The sequence below is a fragment of the Sebastes fasciatus genome, chromosome 16, assembly GCF_043250625.1.
Source record: "Sebastes fasciatus isolate fSebFas1 chromosome 16, fSebFas1.pri, whole genome shotgun sequence".
Classification (NCBI taxonomy): domain Eukaryota; kingdom Metazoa; phylum Chordata; class Actinopteri; order Perciformes; family Sebastidae; genus Sebastes; species Sebastes fasciatus.
In genome coordinates, this window is record NC_133810.1 from 16,495,219 (window position 1) to 16,511,050 (window position 15,832).

The following is a 15,832-nucleotide window of genomic DNA, read 5'->3' on the forward strand; positions in this document are numbered from 1 at the left end:
CACTGCAACCAGTAATAAACTGGGACACGTTTAGAATTTTACTTTTAAATCTGTGTAAAGGGTCTAAATATTGTATATTTGTGACATCACAAATGGACAGAAATCCTGACAGGTTGTTTCGAATGCAGTTTCTGAATACGGGCTGTGTGTATTTCCCTGTGGATTGAGCGTTTCGATACTTTCACAATATTTATATAGGACTTAAGCCAGCTTTGTAATAAAGAAACATGAAAATCTCACTTTTTTATAATATGTGATCTTTAAGGATAAGGTAGAAATTACATACAGTATATAAGTACTTATTATTTAATTAACTAACAACTATTAGTGTTCATGTAAATGTAAAGTGTTTTCTCTGCTTTTGGCCCGACGCGAATAATTAATATGTATCTGGCAGACAAACTTTGATCAAAGAAAAATTCTCACAAGGCATGTTGTTAAAAACTTGTTCAAATTGGGAACACAACCCCTCGATTAGATAGCAGAGACTAGAAAATAAAGACAAAACATTTGATTAGTGCTAATGATGTTTTGTTACGAACAGGAAGAGGGGGAGATAAACTGAATAGGTCCAACCAAAGGAATGAAAGAGCACAAAAAATTTTTTTTCTAAACTGAATTGCTAATAAATCAAAATATTTTTCTTTTAACGTACAATTCTTTCAAGGAAATCAGCTGTGGTGGACACACATTTCCTGTCTAGGGAGGTTGCTTTATTTACTTAGAACATTCAAAAGAAGGAGACAGTCGTGTGATTTGCTTGAGGGCGACGCAATCGTAGAAACTGCATTAAAATGCAAAAGGACAGATTGTCAGAGGGAACCATTTATGCCTTTACAACAATGACTTTATTATTTTTCAAACACAGAATTTACAGCTCAAAAGAGGAAACATTATCTTCACTTGAAATCCATTTTCATCTCCAGTTGGGAATCGATTGCTGCCTGTAATCGAGGAAACACAATGTGGCATTAAAATAAAAAGTAAACAACCACATCTCATCCATCATTGAATAAACTATTAAGATACTCACCAGCTCTCTTTTTGCTTCTTCTATTTTCACTTGAGCAAGAGACGGGCTCTGTTGTGGATTAGAAGGTAAAAAAAACAAAAACATTACATAAAGTCAAATACAGAAACATCTCTAAATATTCAGACGTGTTTCACCCATTTCTGTCAAGTTGGTTTAATTTTTACTACACACATAAAAACATAAAACATAAAACTTTTGGTTGTTGGAACTGTAACGAGACAAACTGGAAACAAACGTACCGGGCTTAAGTCCATGTAAGTCTCTATTTTCTTTTTCAAGGGGATTATTTCTTGTTTCAGCGCGGTGGCTTCCTACAGAGAGACAAATAAGATGACGCATTTCAAAACCCTGACAGCAGAAAGTGTTTTCATTACCGTGGTGCTCGACCTTGTTGCATGTGGAACAGCTGAAATTACCTCAGAGAGCTGCACAATAGCCTGGTGGGTGATAGACTTGTCCATGTTCCTGGACACGAGCTGAGCCTGCAGGATTGATAGAAGAGAATAAAACAGACAACCAAGCTGCTGCTGCTGCGTGACTGTGTGTCATGTCTAGTCATGATATATATATATATATATTTAGAATATCTGGTCTCTCCTGACAATGATACCACGGTGTTAATCGTTGGGCCTGTCTGCAGCATCTCTGTGCTCTAAACCAGAGTCAGTACCTTGGTGCCCACATTACACCTGCATCATACTACAGTCTGTCTTTCTTAACAAAATAAAAGTGGTAGTGGTATTTGCTATTTTTCAGAGAGCAATTTTTTGCACCTTTGGTAACATCTTTAGAAGCATTCTAGTATTTTTTTTCAGTGGCAACTTTATTGAACTATAAATTGATATAAGTAATATATCTGCATAGCGTATCAGCTATCATACCCTGAAGTTTGTTATTTCCCACTGCTAGATGCTGGCAGAGGGTTTTCTAGAAGACTCTCTTCATCCTCTCCATGTTTCACCCTTCTAATTGAGTATTTTTATGCCATTGGTTGTTTGAGTTTTGTTTTTTTGGGCTTGTGTTGATTGGTATTTTCTCTAACTGGTGGCTGAGGACACCAATAATGAATTCCTCTTCAGGCTGCATAGCAAGTTGTCATTAGTACAATTTTGCTTCATTTTCTCACCCAGAGCAAACCTCCTGCTAAGACATGAATATTTGATATGAAACAGGGTGAAATGTAAAACTCTTAAAAAAGGACCTATTTTCAGGTGCATACTTGTATTTTGGGTTTCTACCACAACATGTTTACATGCTTTAACGTTAAAAAAAACGCTTAATTTTGCTCGTACCGGTTGTGCAGCAGCACCTCTTTTCACCATTTAGCTTTGTTTGACTAGCCACTAGGCACAAAGTGTGTTACTGGGTGACATCACCACGTTACAGAAGAAAAAGGCGGGACTTCAAGCGAGGTATTTCAGGCAGTTCAGTAGCAGTGTTTCTGTGAGGGAGTGTAACTCCCTTTGGCGTGGACTTTGGGCTTTATAACTTTGCAGACCTTTTACATGCACAAAAAACTATATAACACACTATAGGAAAGAGAAAAAATCACAAAAGCATAATAGGTCCTCTTTAAATATCTGGCCATTTTCCACCTTATCCTTTTCAAGAGCAGTATATTGTACAAATAGAATAACACCACAACATACCTCTGCCCTCTCCCGCCTGCTGCTGAGCTCTTTAGCCTTTGCCGTAACAAAATCCATGTGGAGCATTCTCTCCTCCGCTTTAGCGCTCTCCACCGACTGTGATTTGACAGTTTTGTTGATGTCCCTGAAGAAAATTAAGAACACTGATTACAGATGAGTGTGTATAGGCAAATGGTTTATGACTGTTGTAAGGGGATGTGCCTAAACACTGTATGTCATAGCCCAGGACTGTGTGTTTACTATAGCAATTATACAAAGCCGTAGTAATATTCAACATGCCAAAGTCATCATCCTCTTTATCCATGTTTGTCCTTACTCTTGTAAGCTGCTCCGCATCACCAGAGTAGCACCCAGTCTCTTGCTGAGCGCCCTGAGCTCCCTCTCAAGTCTCCTGTTTGACTTCTCTTCTTCCAGCAGCTCGTTGGTGAGGTTGTTCACTGCTGGCATGAAGCTAGACAAGAAATACAAATCCAACTGTGAAATCTCTCAATGGTATCTTCATCAAGGAAACTAGTAACCAAGAGAAAATAGTAAACGAAAACAGACTTCAACAGTGGAATGACGGTGTACCTGCACAGTGATGTGTCTCTGACTCCCAGCACCATGGCAGTGTCCACTAAAGCAGACAGGTAGTCAGCAGCGGGCTTTGACAAGCTTGAACAGGACAGACCTACACCTTGTAGAAGAACATCACGGAGATGAGCACCTACATGGAGGAAAAACAGATGAGTTCTGTGAAAATGCTGGGAAGACTTTGTGGTGTGAATTAATGGACTGTCATACACTTGACAAAACTGCAAACAGTGAAGTGAAGCACGTAAAGACACCGGATCAGCCCATTAAAAGGTTTGTTAAAACTTGGCAGCCCTTTTGGAGCCCTAGGCCAAATTCAGATTTGGAGACCCCCCCCCCGCCGTCACCTAACCCCCTCAGAACCCTAGTCCTGTAAACCGCAACACACATCAGACATCACAATGGTTTTAAGACAACAATGAAGATTTTCATAAATAACTGTATTTATTATAATATAAACAAACAATTGGTCCCTGATATTGTTGGCTTAAAAGTGTTTAGTCAGTTTCACCACAATTTACACTTTTATTAACGAATAAGTGCAGCGGGGCAGAAGAAAAAGTTACAGTATTTCTTTCTTTATTTGTTAATTTGTTATACCTCAATGCATAAAATGAGGGATTTTTTTTAATGTATTTATTTATTTATTAATTGATTAATTAGGGGGGCGACCAGCGCCCCCCAGAAGACGTCACCCTAGGCGACCGCCTATATGGCCTATGCCTTAAGCCAACCCTGCAACTTGGGTCTTATTATTGTAGTTTGGGGCCATCATTCCTTGTAATAACAACATTGTACTCACCGCAATAATTGCTGAGATCTGGGTGGCAGCATTGCTAAAAAGAAACCCACTATGATCTGTAGGTTTTCCTGTGTAATAATGAAGGAAAATATTCCTGACGGTTCAGTCCAGGCTAAACTGTGTCTTGTTTACAAACTGTGTCTTGCCCCATGATGACACTTTATTGCAGCGATGTCACTGTGTTCTCAGAACTGCAGCTATTACTTTAGTGAGTATATTGTTATCATAACTGAGAAAAATTATTATGGCTGTATGTATGGAGCTGTAATGTATGCAGAAACATACAGCCAACATACTGTACAGATTACAGTATCTATCCATCAACATGAACCTTTCTTCCTCTGTCTATCTACAGTACCCATTTATTTATATATTAGACTACATTGTGTTATCTAATATGATAATATAGGCTACATTTACAAACGGATTAGACACTTCTGAAGACTGAAATGTATATTTCACTCACTCCACCATCCAGATGTGTCAGTGTGTCTCACCCTCAGCCTGATACTCTGCTGCTTTCTGTTGGAGGTCTTCAGTGAGGAGAGCTGTGTCCCCGCACCGGGCTTCACTGGACCGGACCAGCTGGTACAGGATGTCCACCGTCCTCGTGTTGACCTCAAACTGAGGCACCGGCTGATCTCCAAACACAGAGCTGAGCCAGCTGTTCACCTGAGGAGCGACATGAGACAGGAGGGTAAACTAAACAGTCACTGTGTTAACTTATAAAGTCATACTAGCACAACAACACTGATACCTTCTTGATCTTTTCACACATGATGAATGAAAAGGAAACCACAGCGACTAGCTTCTTATAACCCCGAGGTGGTCCTGTAGCTATAGAAACAAATGACAACAGTTTTCGCCTTCCTGTTTCGCGCTCCCGAAAATCATACTAATAACTTCCGGGTCACAAGCCAATCACAAGATGGAGCAAATGTCGCAGCTACTACTGGTAACAACAACGATTTTCATTTTTTTGTTAATTTGTGATAGATTGAATAACTAAAAATAAAACAGGTGGTGAAGTACGTTTAAAAAAATAAAATAAATAAAGCTCTCACAATGTGTTTCCGGTTCACGTTCCGCTTGGCTCCCAAAGATAAAGATTAGATCAAGATAGTTCACGTTGGTTCTCCTGAGCTATAACCTTTTTCCCACTAGAGTTGAAAAGCTTGGAGTAGGAAGTCTCACACTTACACACACACTTAATGAGAAACTTATGTAATAATGACTGAATGAATGAATGAATGAATGAATGAATGAAATGAAAAAAATTAAAAAAATCCTCACTTTATGCATTGAGGTATAACAAATTAACAAATAAAGAAAGAAATACACTTTTCACCCCTGTAACGTTTTCATCTGCCCCGCTGCACTTATTCGTTAATAAAAGTGTAAATTGTAATGAAACTGACTAAACACTTTTAAGCCAACAATATAGAGCTGGCCCTGCCAAGTTTTAACAAACCTTTTAATGGACTGATCCGGTGTCTTTACAAGTCATCATGTTTTTTGGTGATGATTATTTTCATTTTATTTAGCATCGCAGCGAAAGAGAGGAAAACATCTGCTCATCAATGCAAGATCAGTATCCATGTTCAGCACTTATGTAACATTTATCATGGGTAAATATGTATATAAATTTACATTTTTGTTATATGTAAATTTGTATATCAACCGCTCACCTCATGTTACCTTGTATTCTTGAAGAAAACATTGTTTTTTTTCTTCACATGCCTCCATGGTGAATGAAAAATCCCAAATACACACCTGCACAAGTGTGAGGCTGTTTTATGCGGAAGTGTTATAAATAGTACGGTTTTAGTGGAAATGTGTGTTTGGGAAGTACTGAGTATACGACTGGATAAATGAGACAATGTGTGAGAGTTTGTAAACTGATGTTTTAATATAGTTTTGCTGTTGTTAAACGATATATCAATTACTCACGACTTTTCTCAGTTTTTTTGGTTTCTTCATTTACTGTGAATACATGCAAGAAAAGCTAAATTTTCTTCAAGAATTCAAGGTAACATGGCGTGAGTAATTGATATATAAATGGTCATTCTGGGGTTGATGCATTCCTTTAAAACCACATTTTCAAATCTTAGCCACCTTGTGGAGTCTGTATCTTACTGTTGAATGCTGAATAACACTAGTGAATCTTTTTGTAACCATCTCTAATCATACGTGTCATGTTTTCATACATGCATATGAAGAACCTTATATGAACAATTACATAGACTACATTATTTTGTATTTATATATATATGATATATGTATGCATACATATTGCATACTAACAAAAATAAACATAGGATATGTGATAAAAGAGCCAATTTATGTCATTGGAGTTGATTGATTACCCAACTGCCCTGGGGAATCAGTAATTTTTATTTGTATATCTTTTTGGTATTGCTGTTTATTTTTATGATTATTTTTCTGTCCCCTACACATTTCTCCTTCTTTCTTTCATGTTTTTTTTCCGTAATAGACCTGTGAGCGATGCATTCTGAGGGACATACTTTTATTTATTTTATATTTACGCATGATAAATGACTGACAGGATGAATGACCACTTTTGAAAACATATCTCTATAAAAGCCACCAGCCCACAAATAAACATATATATTATATATTTTTTAATTAAAATATCCTAAATATAATATAATATAATATATATATATATATATATATATTTTAGGGCTGTCAGAGTTAACGCGATAATAACGTGTTAATGCAAATTTGTTTTAATGCCACTAATTTCTTTAACGCATTAACGCAACTTCGATTTTTATCTCTACAGAGCTTAAAACTTTCCTGTTTGCTGCTGCCTTTTATTAAACCAGATAATGATCTTATTCTGCACTAGAGCTTTTACTCTTGTGTTTTATATTCTATTTTAGCTTCGATCCTAGCTTTTATTTTTAGCTTGTTTTTATTTTCTAATCTTTAAGGTTTTTATGTTTTTATGACTGTTTTAATTATTTCTTAATGTTCTTTTGCACTTTGTCGCAATGTTCTTGAATGTTTATGTAAAGCACTTTGAATTGCCTTGTTGCTGAAATGTGCTCTACAAATAAAGCTGCCTTGCCATGCCTTACAGACGAAAGCGGAAGTACAGAACAATAGTCATCTCGCGTCGTCTGGATACTTCAGGGATCTCCACTTCAACCCATCAACGACCCGCGTCAGTTCAAACAGCTCAAACAGCTCACCAGAGAAGAAGAAGAAGTTCAAACAGCTCAAACAGCTCACCAGAGAAGAAGAAGTTCAAACAGCTTCTCGTCTTGTTTGGGAGAAACTAGTAAAACATGGCGTCGAGATTAAACTTGTTAAAACACCGACAGAAACTTGTAAATGCCACGTTTGAGTCCAGTATAGACTCCACTGCCATCGAAGAGAAGTTGTTTGGCCGAGAAGAAGAAGAGGAGGATGAGGAGGAGGAGGACGGACCTGTAGTCTTCATCTGCGGGAAGTGCCGGCTACCTGTCGGGGACTCTCTGTCCTGGGACGGAAGTGAAGACGGACAGAACCAGATCCGACTGAAGCGTGAGTAGCTGAGTGATTTGGCTACATGACGTTACAGTTAACCTCTAGATAAGTCAGTTGGTCGGCTTATCAAACTGCCCCCACTAACACAACGTTATATATATCTTTCTACTAACGTTAGTTATTGTATTTATCACTCTAAACTGCTAATGTGAAAGCTAGCTAGCTTGTTGCAGTTAAAAACGCCTGATAGAATGGTGCATCCTAGTGATGGGAATTCCGGCTCTTTTTAGTGAGCCAGATCATTTGGCTCAGCTCACCAAGAAGAGCCGGCTCTTTCGGCTCCCAAACGGCTCTTCATTTTACCACTTCTGCCTTTTACAATTCAGCCAAATTTAAGGCAGTTTTGACTTATGATTAGTATGTGTGCACATATATCACTTAAAGGGACTATTTGTAACTTTCAGAAATGCTTGTTAACAGCGACACCTGTGGCCGTTAAGTCAACGAAAGTCAGCGTCGGGCTCGCGCTTGCTCGCTCTAAATAGACATGAACGAGCATCGCTCAAAACAGTGGGGCTACACACGTTAGCTAAAACCACAATATCACTCTATATTTCACCTGCTTAGCAGTAATGTTAGCTGACCAGACGAAGGTCTCTCCGTGAATCAATGCTGATCCTAGTGTTGGCTTTTCCTGCTTCAGCCTCCCTCCCTCCTGAAGCAGAAAGAGAAACGTTATCGTCTCCGACCGCAGTCGGAGGGAACAGGGGGGACACCGGCACCCGGTCGGAGACGTTAAAGTTTTTTGCTGCGGAGCCCCGTCACTTCATAAGACTCGGGGAACCTCTGTTGGTCTGGAGGAGCTGCAGCATTTATTTCTGCACAAACGTCCACTGTACATTCACTAGATATTCTCAGAGCTAAACTAACTCTTCTGCAGTGTGTAGTGCGTGCATGCACGTGTAGAGGTGGAGCGAGACAGCGAGAACGTGTGCGGTGTGTGAGTGAAGGCAAGCAGGCAGCGGAGCAGAGTACAGAGGAGAGACTCCGGCCACACGCGAGCGCCCACACGCGAGCGCGCACACGCGAGCGCGCACAAGCGAGCGAGCATGGGAAACCGACCCAGTAGATTTATACGTGTAAAAAGTTACAAACAGTCCCTTTTAAATTATTCAATATAATTATACTAAACCTTATCATTTCCAGAATATCGTAATTTTACATGCTGCTTCGTTTCTGACTGTTACTCATCTTGTCTGCTATTCGCGCACCGCACTCCTCTCTCTTTCTCTCTTTCTCTCCTCCTCTCCCCTCCTGCAGTGCATGGAGTGCCCGTTTCGCGGAGAAGATCGTCCAATCATTCTGCCTTGAATTAATTAAAGAAAAAAATAAGAAAGAAAAAAACGCTCTTGGACGGGAGCCGGCTCTTATCTTTCACTTAAGAGAGCCGGCTCAATGAACCGGCTCGTTCGTGACCGACACATCACTAGTGCATTCAAATGCAGTTGTAGAGGTTTGTGAATATACTCAGCTGACAGGTCTGTGATTTGTTTTGGTCTTAGGGGTCACTGACAACGTGGTGCTTGGAGAGGACACTCGCCGGCATGAAGCGAACAAACGATCTCCCTGGTAAGAAGGTCCTTCCCAGTACTGAATGAAGCATTGAGCTTTTTACTCGTGTAAACGTACCAATACAGTACAACTATGTAAAAATACTCCATTAGCCACATTTAAAAGCTATGCATTCAAAGTGTTACCTGAGTAAAAGTTTAGAAGTCATATCACCTCTGGAGTTACCCTGCACAATACTCATTTTTAACAGTCTCTTCTGCACTATATTCACTTTTTTAATAGTCGTGTATCACAGCTGTTACCCTGCACTATATTCAGTTTTAACAGTTTTCTTCATCTCCTTGTATTTTTATATCTGGTATATTTTTTTGTACTTTGTACTACTAACTTTTTTACTGCCTTTTTACTAACATGTTTTGCACTATGGAACTGTGATGCTGGAAACTTGAATTTCCCTCGGGATCAATAAAGTTACTATCTATCTATCTATCTATCTATCTATCTATCTATCTATCTATCTATCTATCTATCTATCAGCAAAATGTACCTAAAGTATCAAAATTAAAAATGTGCATTATGCAGCAGGATTGCCCTTGTCCCTACACTTTATAATAGCCATCATTTATTAATGGTAAATTGATAACGTAGTTAATAATGTTATGATTTGTTATTTTAACAGTTTATTGTTGCACACATTATAACTTATATACTTATTTATATACTATATATATGTATTGTATATGTAAAGTACCCATCACTGTTATCTTTCCCCAACCACAATACTCCCTAACCAAATCGTTTTTGTTGTCTGAACCTACTCATACCTTTTATTATAGGGGTAGTAGATGGATAGGAAAATTAGCATGTGTTGCTTTTGAATGCATTGACAAGCACCAGTATTTTGTAATTTACTTGTTGGATTACATCTGTCTGTCTGACTGTTTTTCCCTCCGCAGTCTGATTGTGGATCTGTTCTGTGGAGGCTGTCGCTCCGTGCTTGGTATTGTCTACGCATCCACGCCTAAGAACCTGGACCACAAGAGATTTGTATTCTGTTTGAATGTAGCAGACATCGAGAGGTATGTCTAGGGCTTGGATTATTAGTAGGAATGTTTAAAGACACATGCATCAGTTTACATCTGTTAAAGTGATTTAAAAAAAAAAAAAAAATCTATTTCTCTCTCGTGTGAAAAATCTTGTGTTGTCTTGGAAAATGATTTCAACATTCTCCTATTTTCCTCTAGCTGAGAGTGAACTATGATGCTATCTATCAGAGCTCCCCAAAACAGATAAAGTTGCCACCTGAAAGGGCAAAGTTATATTCAGGATCATATTATAGTTCAAATGATAGTTTATGGATGAGAGTATTTTAAATAGGCTGCTCTCTGTTATGTTGTAGAAATGCTGTGAACACACCCCCAAGTCACATCACATGGTAGCACATGCAGGTTGGATGACATAGCGTTGCAATACATAGATATACACTAACTGAATTGTTATTTATTATTAAAATAATAAATCCTACACCAGCATGGAATTAAAATTTCGGTCCATAATGTATATAGTGTACAGTATAAACATAGAAGTGAATTGACTAGATCGGCTCCATTGTCATCGGTATCAGTGCATCCCTAATTTCCTTAATAAGTTATAGTCATAAACCATTTAAATCAGACTTTCACAGAGAGGAACATATTAGTGTATGGCATGATCCCTGTCTACCATACCAGCTATATCATCACTGAAAATGATCTCTTGAAAATAGTGAGAACCCTGTAAAGGCACAAGGAATTAAAAGCCAAACGTTATGTGTTTTATATAACAAGTTGGAAATAAGATTAGATATGTTGTGAATTGCGTTCCAAAATTGAAAACTATTTTTTCAAAACAGCAGTCCAATACCACACCACAAAATATGGCTTCCACAAAAACTGAATGTGATAAACTTTACACAGGTAGTGTTTATGGTTGGGGTATTGTATGGCCTTTCATTAGTTGTGAATGTATTAATAGTACGTATCCCCCCTTTACCTGCATTTAGCACCCTAATATTACACTGTGAATCTTTTTCAGCTATGTGCTTGGCTCTGCAAGCCAGATGTTGGCAGCAGAGGGCCCCAAAGAGCAGCCAGTCACACTGGAGTACAGAGGCATTGTTGAACAACAGCTGACAGAGGTAAATTATTGCTGCTGCTTTTCTTTGTCTGTTTTCTCTCATATTATATCGCTGTGAGATAAAATGTTTCATCCGCCGAGCAGAACGTCTGCTCTAAATCTTATTACAATGTGTGATCATGACTATTTCTCCCAACACAAGTTAAGTTTATTCCTTTTAAAATGATATTGTTGGGTAAAAATGATTAAAAAACTACAGATTGGTCTTGCGCATTGCCAGTTATGAGTCACTGTTGTTGCACTGTATTGCTGACAGTGTTCTGACATTGCTTTAGAGCAGCTCTCTCTCATTGATTACCAATGCACAGGTTGTGCTAATGATGACATCAGCTTCGTTCTGGGAAGCCCTCACTCCTGTGACGGGCAGACGTTTGTATCAGACATTACCTCATCTCACCGTGTCACCCCCTGCAAAGGGATTTATGTCTCATTACCATTTTAGATTCAAATAAAGTGTATTATCAGTAAGTTTCAGAACATCCAAATCCATTTTGTGTTTATAATTTGATGTATGTTTAAATTTTTAATTTATTCATTTATTTATTTATTATTATGAAAATTTAGGGAGCACTTACATTTTTCCCTGTAATAGTGTAGTCGTTATTCAAAAAGTTATTCTAAATCATCCTTTGTTTAAAAAAAATATCCACACGACCACAGATTGGCCAGTAGGTGGTGATAGTGTGCAGGAGTACCTGCCAGCCCTCCCACACTGTTGGACTGAGGACAATAGATGTGATGGGGAGCATGTTGAGGAATCTTTCTGTTGGAGGAAAAACATGTTTTGATTATGAAGTGTCTTTGTCACTGTAGCTGGATGAATGCATGGTATTTAGTTTTAAATGTATGCATGGTATTTTGTTTTACTTGGCAGTGGAATCTGAATTTCCTGCAGGTGACAATTGATTCATTGTGTAATGACATGTTATCTATGTACTGCTTATAGACAAGAAGGAAGAAAAAAACATTGAGACATAATGCATGTGTATTAGCACACTAACTAGTACCATGTCGTTATTATATCTGAAACTGATAGTTTCCATGTATAATTATCTGTTCTTTACTGTTCCACTTTGAGGAACCTCGAGAACAAGTTCATTGCGAAATTAATCAACTCTTAAGTTCATCTCATGCAACGAAGCTCATGTCTCTGATGTAATAATGTTGCTACACCTTCATGTGTCACTCAGACAAAGGGGTGCGCCGTATAACAAAATGAACAGGCTTAACTCATATTCTCTTTGGTTAATATGTACGTTAAAGCCACCGTGTCATGCTTGTGTGTTTAGTCGCTGTGTGAGTAGGCTTAAGATTAATCTGATGATGATTGTATTAATTTTAGGCCAGCATTCATCGTTAGCCATTGGCGCTTTGTAACAAGATTATAAAGGCCTTTGACGAGGCCAAAAATTAAAATCAGTGCTTTCTTTCATCACATCTGTCAACATAAATCATTATGGCTCAGGGCTGCAACTACTATTTTCATAGTCGATTAATCTGTCAATTATTTTCTTGATAAATCGATTAGTTGGTTGGTAAATAAAATGTCAGAAGATGGTGAAAAAAGTCGTTCAGTGTTTCCCAAAACCCAAGGTGACGTTCTCAAATGTCTTGTTTATTCAGTTTACTATCCTAGTGAGGAGAAGAGCCAAAAACCCTGAAAATATTCACATTTAAGAAGCTGGAATCAGAATTTCTACTTTTTTTTTTCTTAAAAAATGACTGATTAATCAATCATCAAAATAGATGCCGATTATTTCAATAGTTGACAACTAATCGATTAATTGTTGCAGCCTTTCTATGGCTCTTTCACTGACGAAATCTACTTTAATATCTTTCCATCAGCGTTATGTTTGAGTTTGGGCCCAAAGCTGTCAATTTTCTCGACAAAATTTTAAATAGCATTTCCGCTATAAGTGGTTTGTAAAGGCTTGTGCATCCACAACTCATGTAGGTATTGAGATTCAATACTTTTTGTTACCCACAATCATGTTCCTGTAGCAACATGTATCAAAAGCTGTTGATCAGACAGCTTCTAATTCAAATCTGGCGACAACCTCCGGATCAGAAAAGTGAAGCCAATGCAGAAGTGCCTTAAACTTGCATTCTTTCTAATAGCCAGCAGGGGGCGACTCCTCTGGTTGCAAAAAGAAGTCTGATTGTATAGAAGTCTATGAGAAAATGAGCCTACTTCTCACTTGATTTATTACCTCAGTAAACATTGTAAACATGAGTTTATGGTCTCAATTGCTAGCCAAAAAGAAGTCTTATTCAATGTTGGTTGCACTTAGCTCCACCCTCTCCTGTCACTTCTGGTTCCAAAAAAACAACATGACGACGGCCAAATCGATGAACTCGAGGTTTCAAACCGTAGTCCACCAACCTATGAGTGACGTCACGGTGACTACGTCCAATTCTTATATACAGTCTATGATTAAAACAAATTTTACACTGTATTTTATTTAGTTTACACAGTTCTTGTAGTACTGCTTGTGTTTAGACAATTTGACAAGCATATATTCAACATTTGTTTGGCTTCTTTTAATGCTTATATCCTTAATAGATTCATCGATTACTTGATGAACAGAAAATTAATCAACAACAATTTTGGTAATTGTTCAAGTCATTTACTAAGCAACAATGACAAATAGTCCCTGGTTCTAGCCTTTCAGCCGTGAAGATTTGCTGTTTTTCCCAGTTTTGACATTATTACTTGACCTGTTTACACAAAGATTAACGTCCAAATAATCTGTGTGTAAAGGAAAATTATTTTGATCTTTAGCTCATCAGTATGGATTTCTTCCACGAATGCTTCCTGAGATTAAACATTGATAAACAAGTTGCCTCCGCAATCAGAATCCTCTAAAAGGCAGTTTAATGCTGGAATTCACTTCTTCTTATTCTTCTATTTTTTAATTTATTAATCTTTGTGTTACGTTTTCCATAACAATTTTACGAAGAGACTTTCTCAAACAGAGAAAAGCAGCAAATCCTCATATTCAAGAAATTATTGTTTTGCATTCTTGCTTGATAAATTACTTAAAGGAACAGTGTGTAACATTTCGGGGGATCTATTAGCAGAAATGGAATATAATATTCAGAACTATGTTTTCATTAGTGTATAATCACCTGAAACTATGACAAACAGTCCCTGGTTCTAGCCTTTCAACTGTGAAGATTTGCAGTTTTTCCCAATTTAAATCATTGAGAGTTGAAATACTTCTGGGGTTTTGGATTGTTGGTCAGATAAGAAAAAAACAAGCAATTTTACTTGCAAAACTGCTTGCTGTCTTTTTGTAGATTAATCAATTAATCGGAAAAACAATTTGACAAGTTATGAAATGAGATGAAAATAATCACAGTTGCAGCCCTATTTCTTTTGTTAAATGAAAAAAGGGTTTTGTCGAAAAAAAACTTATTTCTTAAAGCAAGGTTTTGAGTGAAGTCGTCTTGGTATCGGTAGTTACACCTTGGGTAACGTCACTAGTATTGAAACGATACCCTACATTCTTTGTCCTCAGCGATACTGTATCTGACGAAGGTGCCGCCATAGTTAATGTATTCTGTCTGTCTGTCTGACTCGTAGACACTTGTTTGGGTGTTTCATCTTATACACCCACTGACCTGTCTCCCCCACCCCCTCCCTTCCTCTCTCCACCCCTTCATACCCATCCATTCCTGACCACTTCCCCTCTGGGTTTCGTCATTCTCCCCCGCTGCCCCCCCTTTTCCAATTATCTGTACTCCACCCTTCTTTCTTCCTCACTGCTTCCTGCTGCTCCCTTCATTTCCCACCTGTCCATTTTCTCCTTCATTTCTTCCCCGTCTTTACTCCCTTCATATCCACCTATTCCATCCTCACTTTTTACTCATTTTTTTCTACCCTTGCTGTTCATCTTCTCATCCTTTAAAAAAACCTTCCCCATCTCTCCTTCCCCAGATGAAAATGATGGTCCTGTCCATGGGACAGAGGCTGGAAGAGATCGATGCTGACCTTCAGTAGGGATGCGATGTGGCATGACAGCGATGGACGTAAACTTGTCTTGGTGGGTGCCTTATCCAGGTGTTGAACGTGACTCCTCGCCCCTACCTTTACATTAATGCTTCCTCTAAGTTTTTATCTCAACCACATTCCCTCAGTAATGCATTTTGTCCTAGACTCACCTTGCACACACACACACACACACACACACACACACACACACACACAGCTTCCACTCCGCTTTGTCCTGATTACCGATGGTGAAACAAAGACTGCCTGCACATGTAATCAATCATGTTGTCAGCTCGGCTCCCGTGGCTCATGGCACCGTCTTCTCCGGGTGTCTCGGTGCAGAGCGAATATACGCTGTGAGCAGAATGTTTATTTGTGCAGGATTTCATCAGGCAGGCTGCAAACTCAGCACAATGTGGTATTGATCCGGCCAATTGAGGCCACACACACACACACACACACACACACACACACTTTTTCTTTGTTCTCCTCCTCAAGCGCGGAATCTTGAAGGATTGCTGTATTTATGCTTTTCGTCG

The 15,832-nt window shown here is 38.5% G+C and overlaps 2 protein-coding genes across 2 annotated transcripts; one reads left to right on the forward strand and one right to left on the reverse strand.

The window, feature by feature from the left end:
• Window positions 1–832: 832 nt before the first annotated feature.
• haus1 (HAUS augmin-like complex, subunit 1) lies at window positions 833–4,967 on the reverse strand. The gene is made up of 9 exons (XM_074610622.1): window positions 4,815–4,967; window positions 4,555–4,729; window positions 3,253–3,388; window positions 2,999–3,133; window positions 2,683–2,806; window positions 1,450–1,515; window positions 1,273–1,344; window positions 1,034–1,081; window positions 833–944 (listed from the first exon to the last, which is right to left on the reverse strand). Exons 1-9 carry the CDS (start codon window positions 4,833–4,835, stop codon window positions 900–902), a joined length of 822 nt encoding a protein of 273 aa, XP_074466723.1. The 5' UTR covers window positions 4,836–4,967; the 3' UTR covers window positions 833–899.
• Window positions 4,968–7,170: 2,203 nt separating this feature from the next.
• Window positions 7,171–15,499, forward strand: mis18a (MIS18 kinetochore protein A). The gene is made up of 6 exons (XM_074610623.1): window positions 7,171–7,281; window positions 7,319–7,609; window positions 9,115–9,181; window positions 10,081–10,203; window positions 11,198–11,300; window positions 15,240–15,499. Exons 2-6 carry the CDS (start codon window positions 7,372–7,374, stop codon window positions 15,300–15,302), a joined length of 594 nt encoding a protein of 197 aa, XP_074466724.1. The 5' UTR covers window positions 7,171–7,281; window positions 7,319–7,371; the 3' UTR covers window positions 15,303–15,499.
• The last annotated feature ends 333 nt before the right edge of the window (window positions 15,500–15,832 follow it).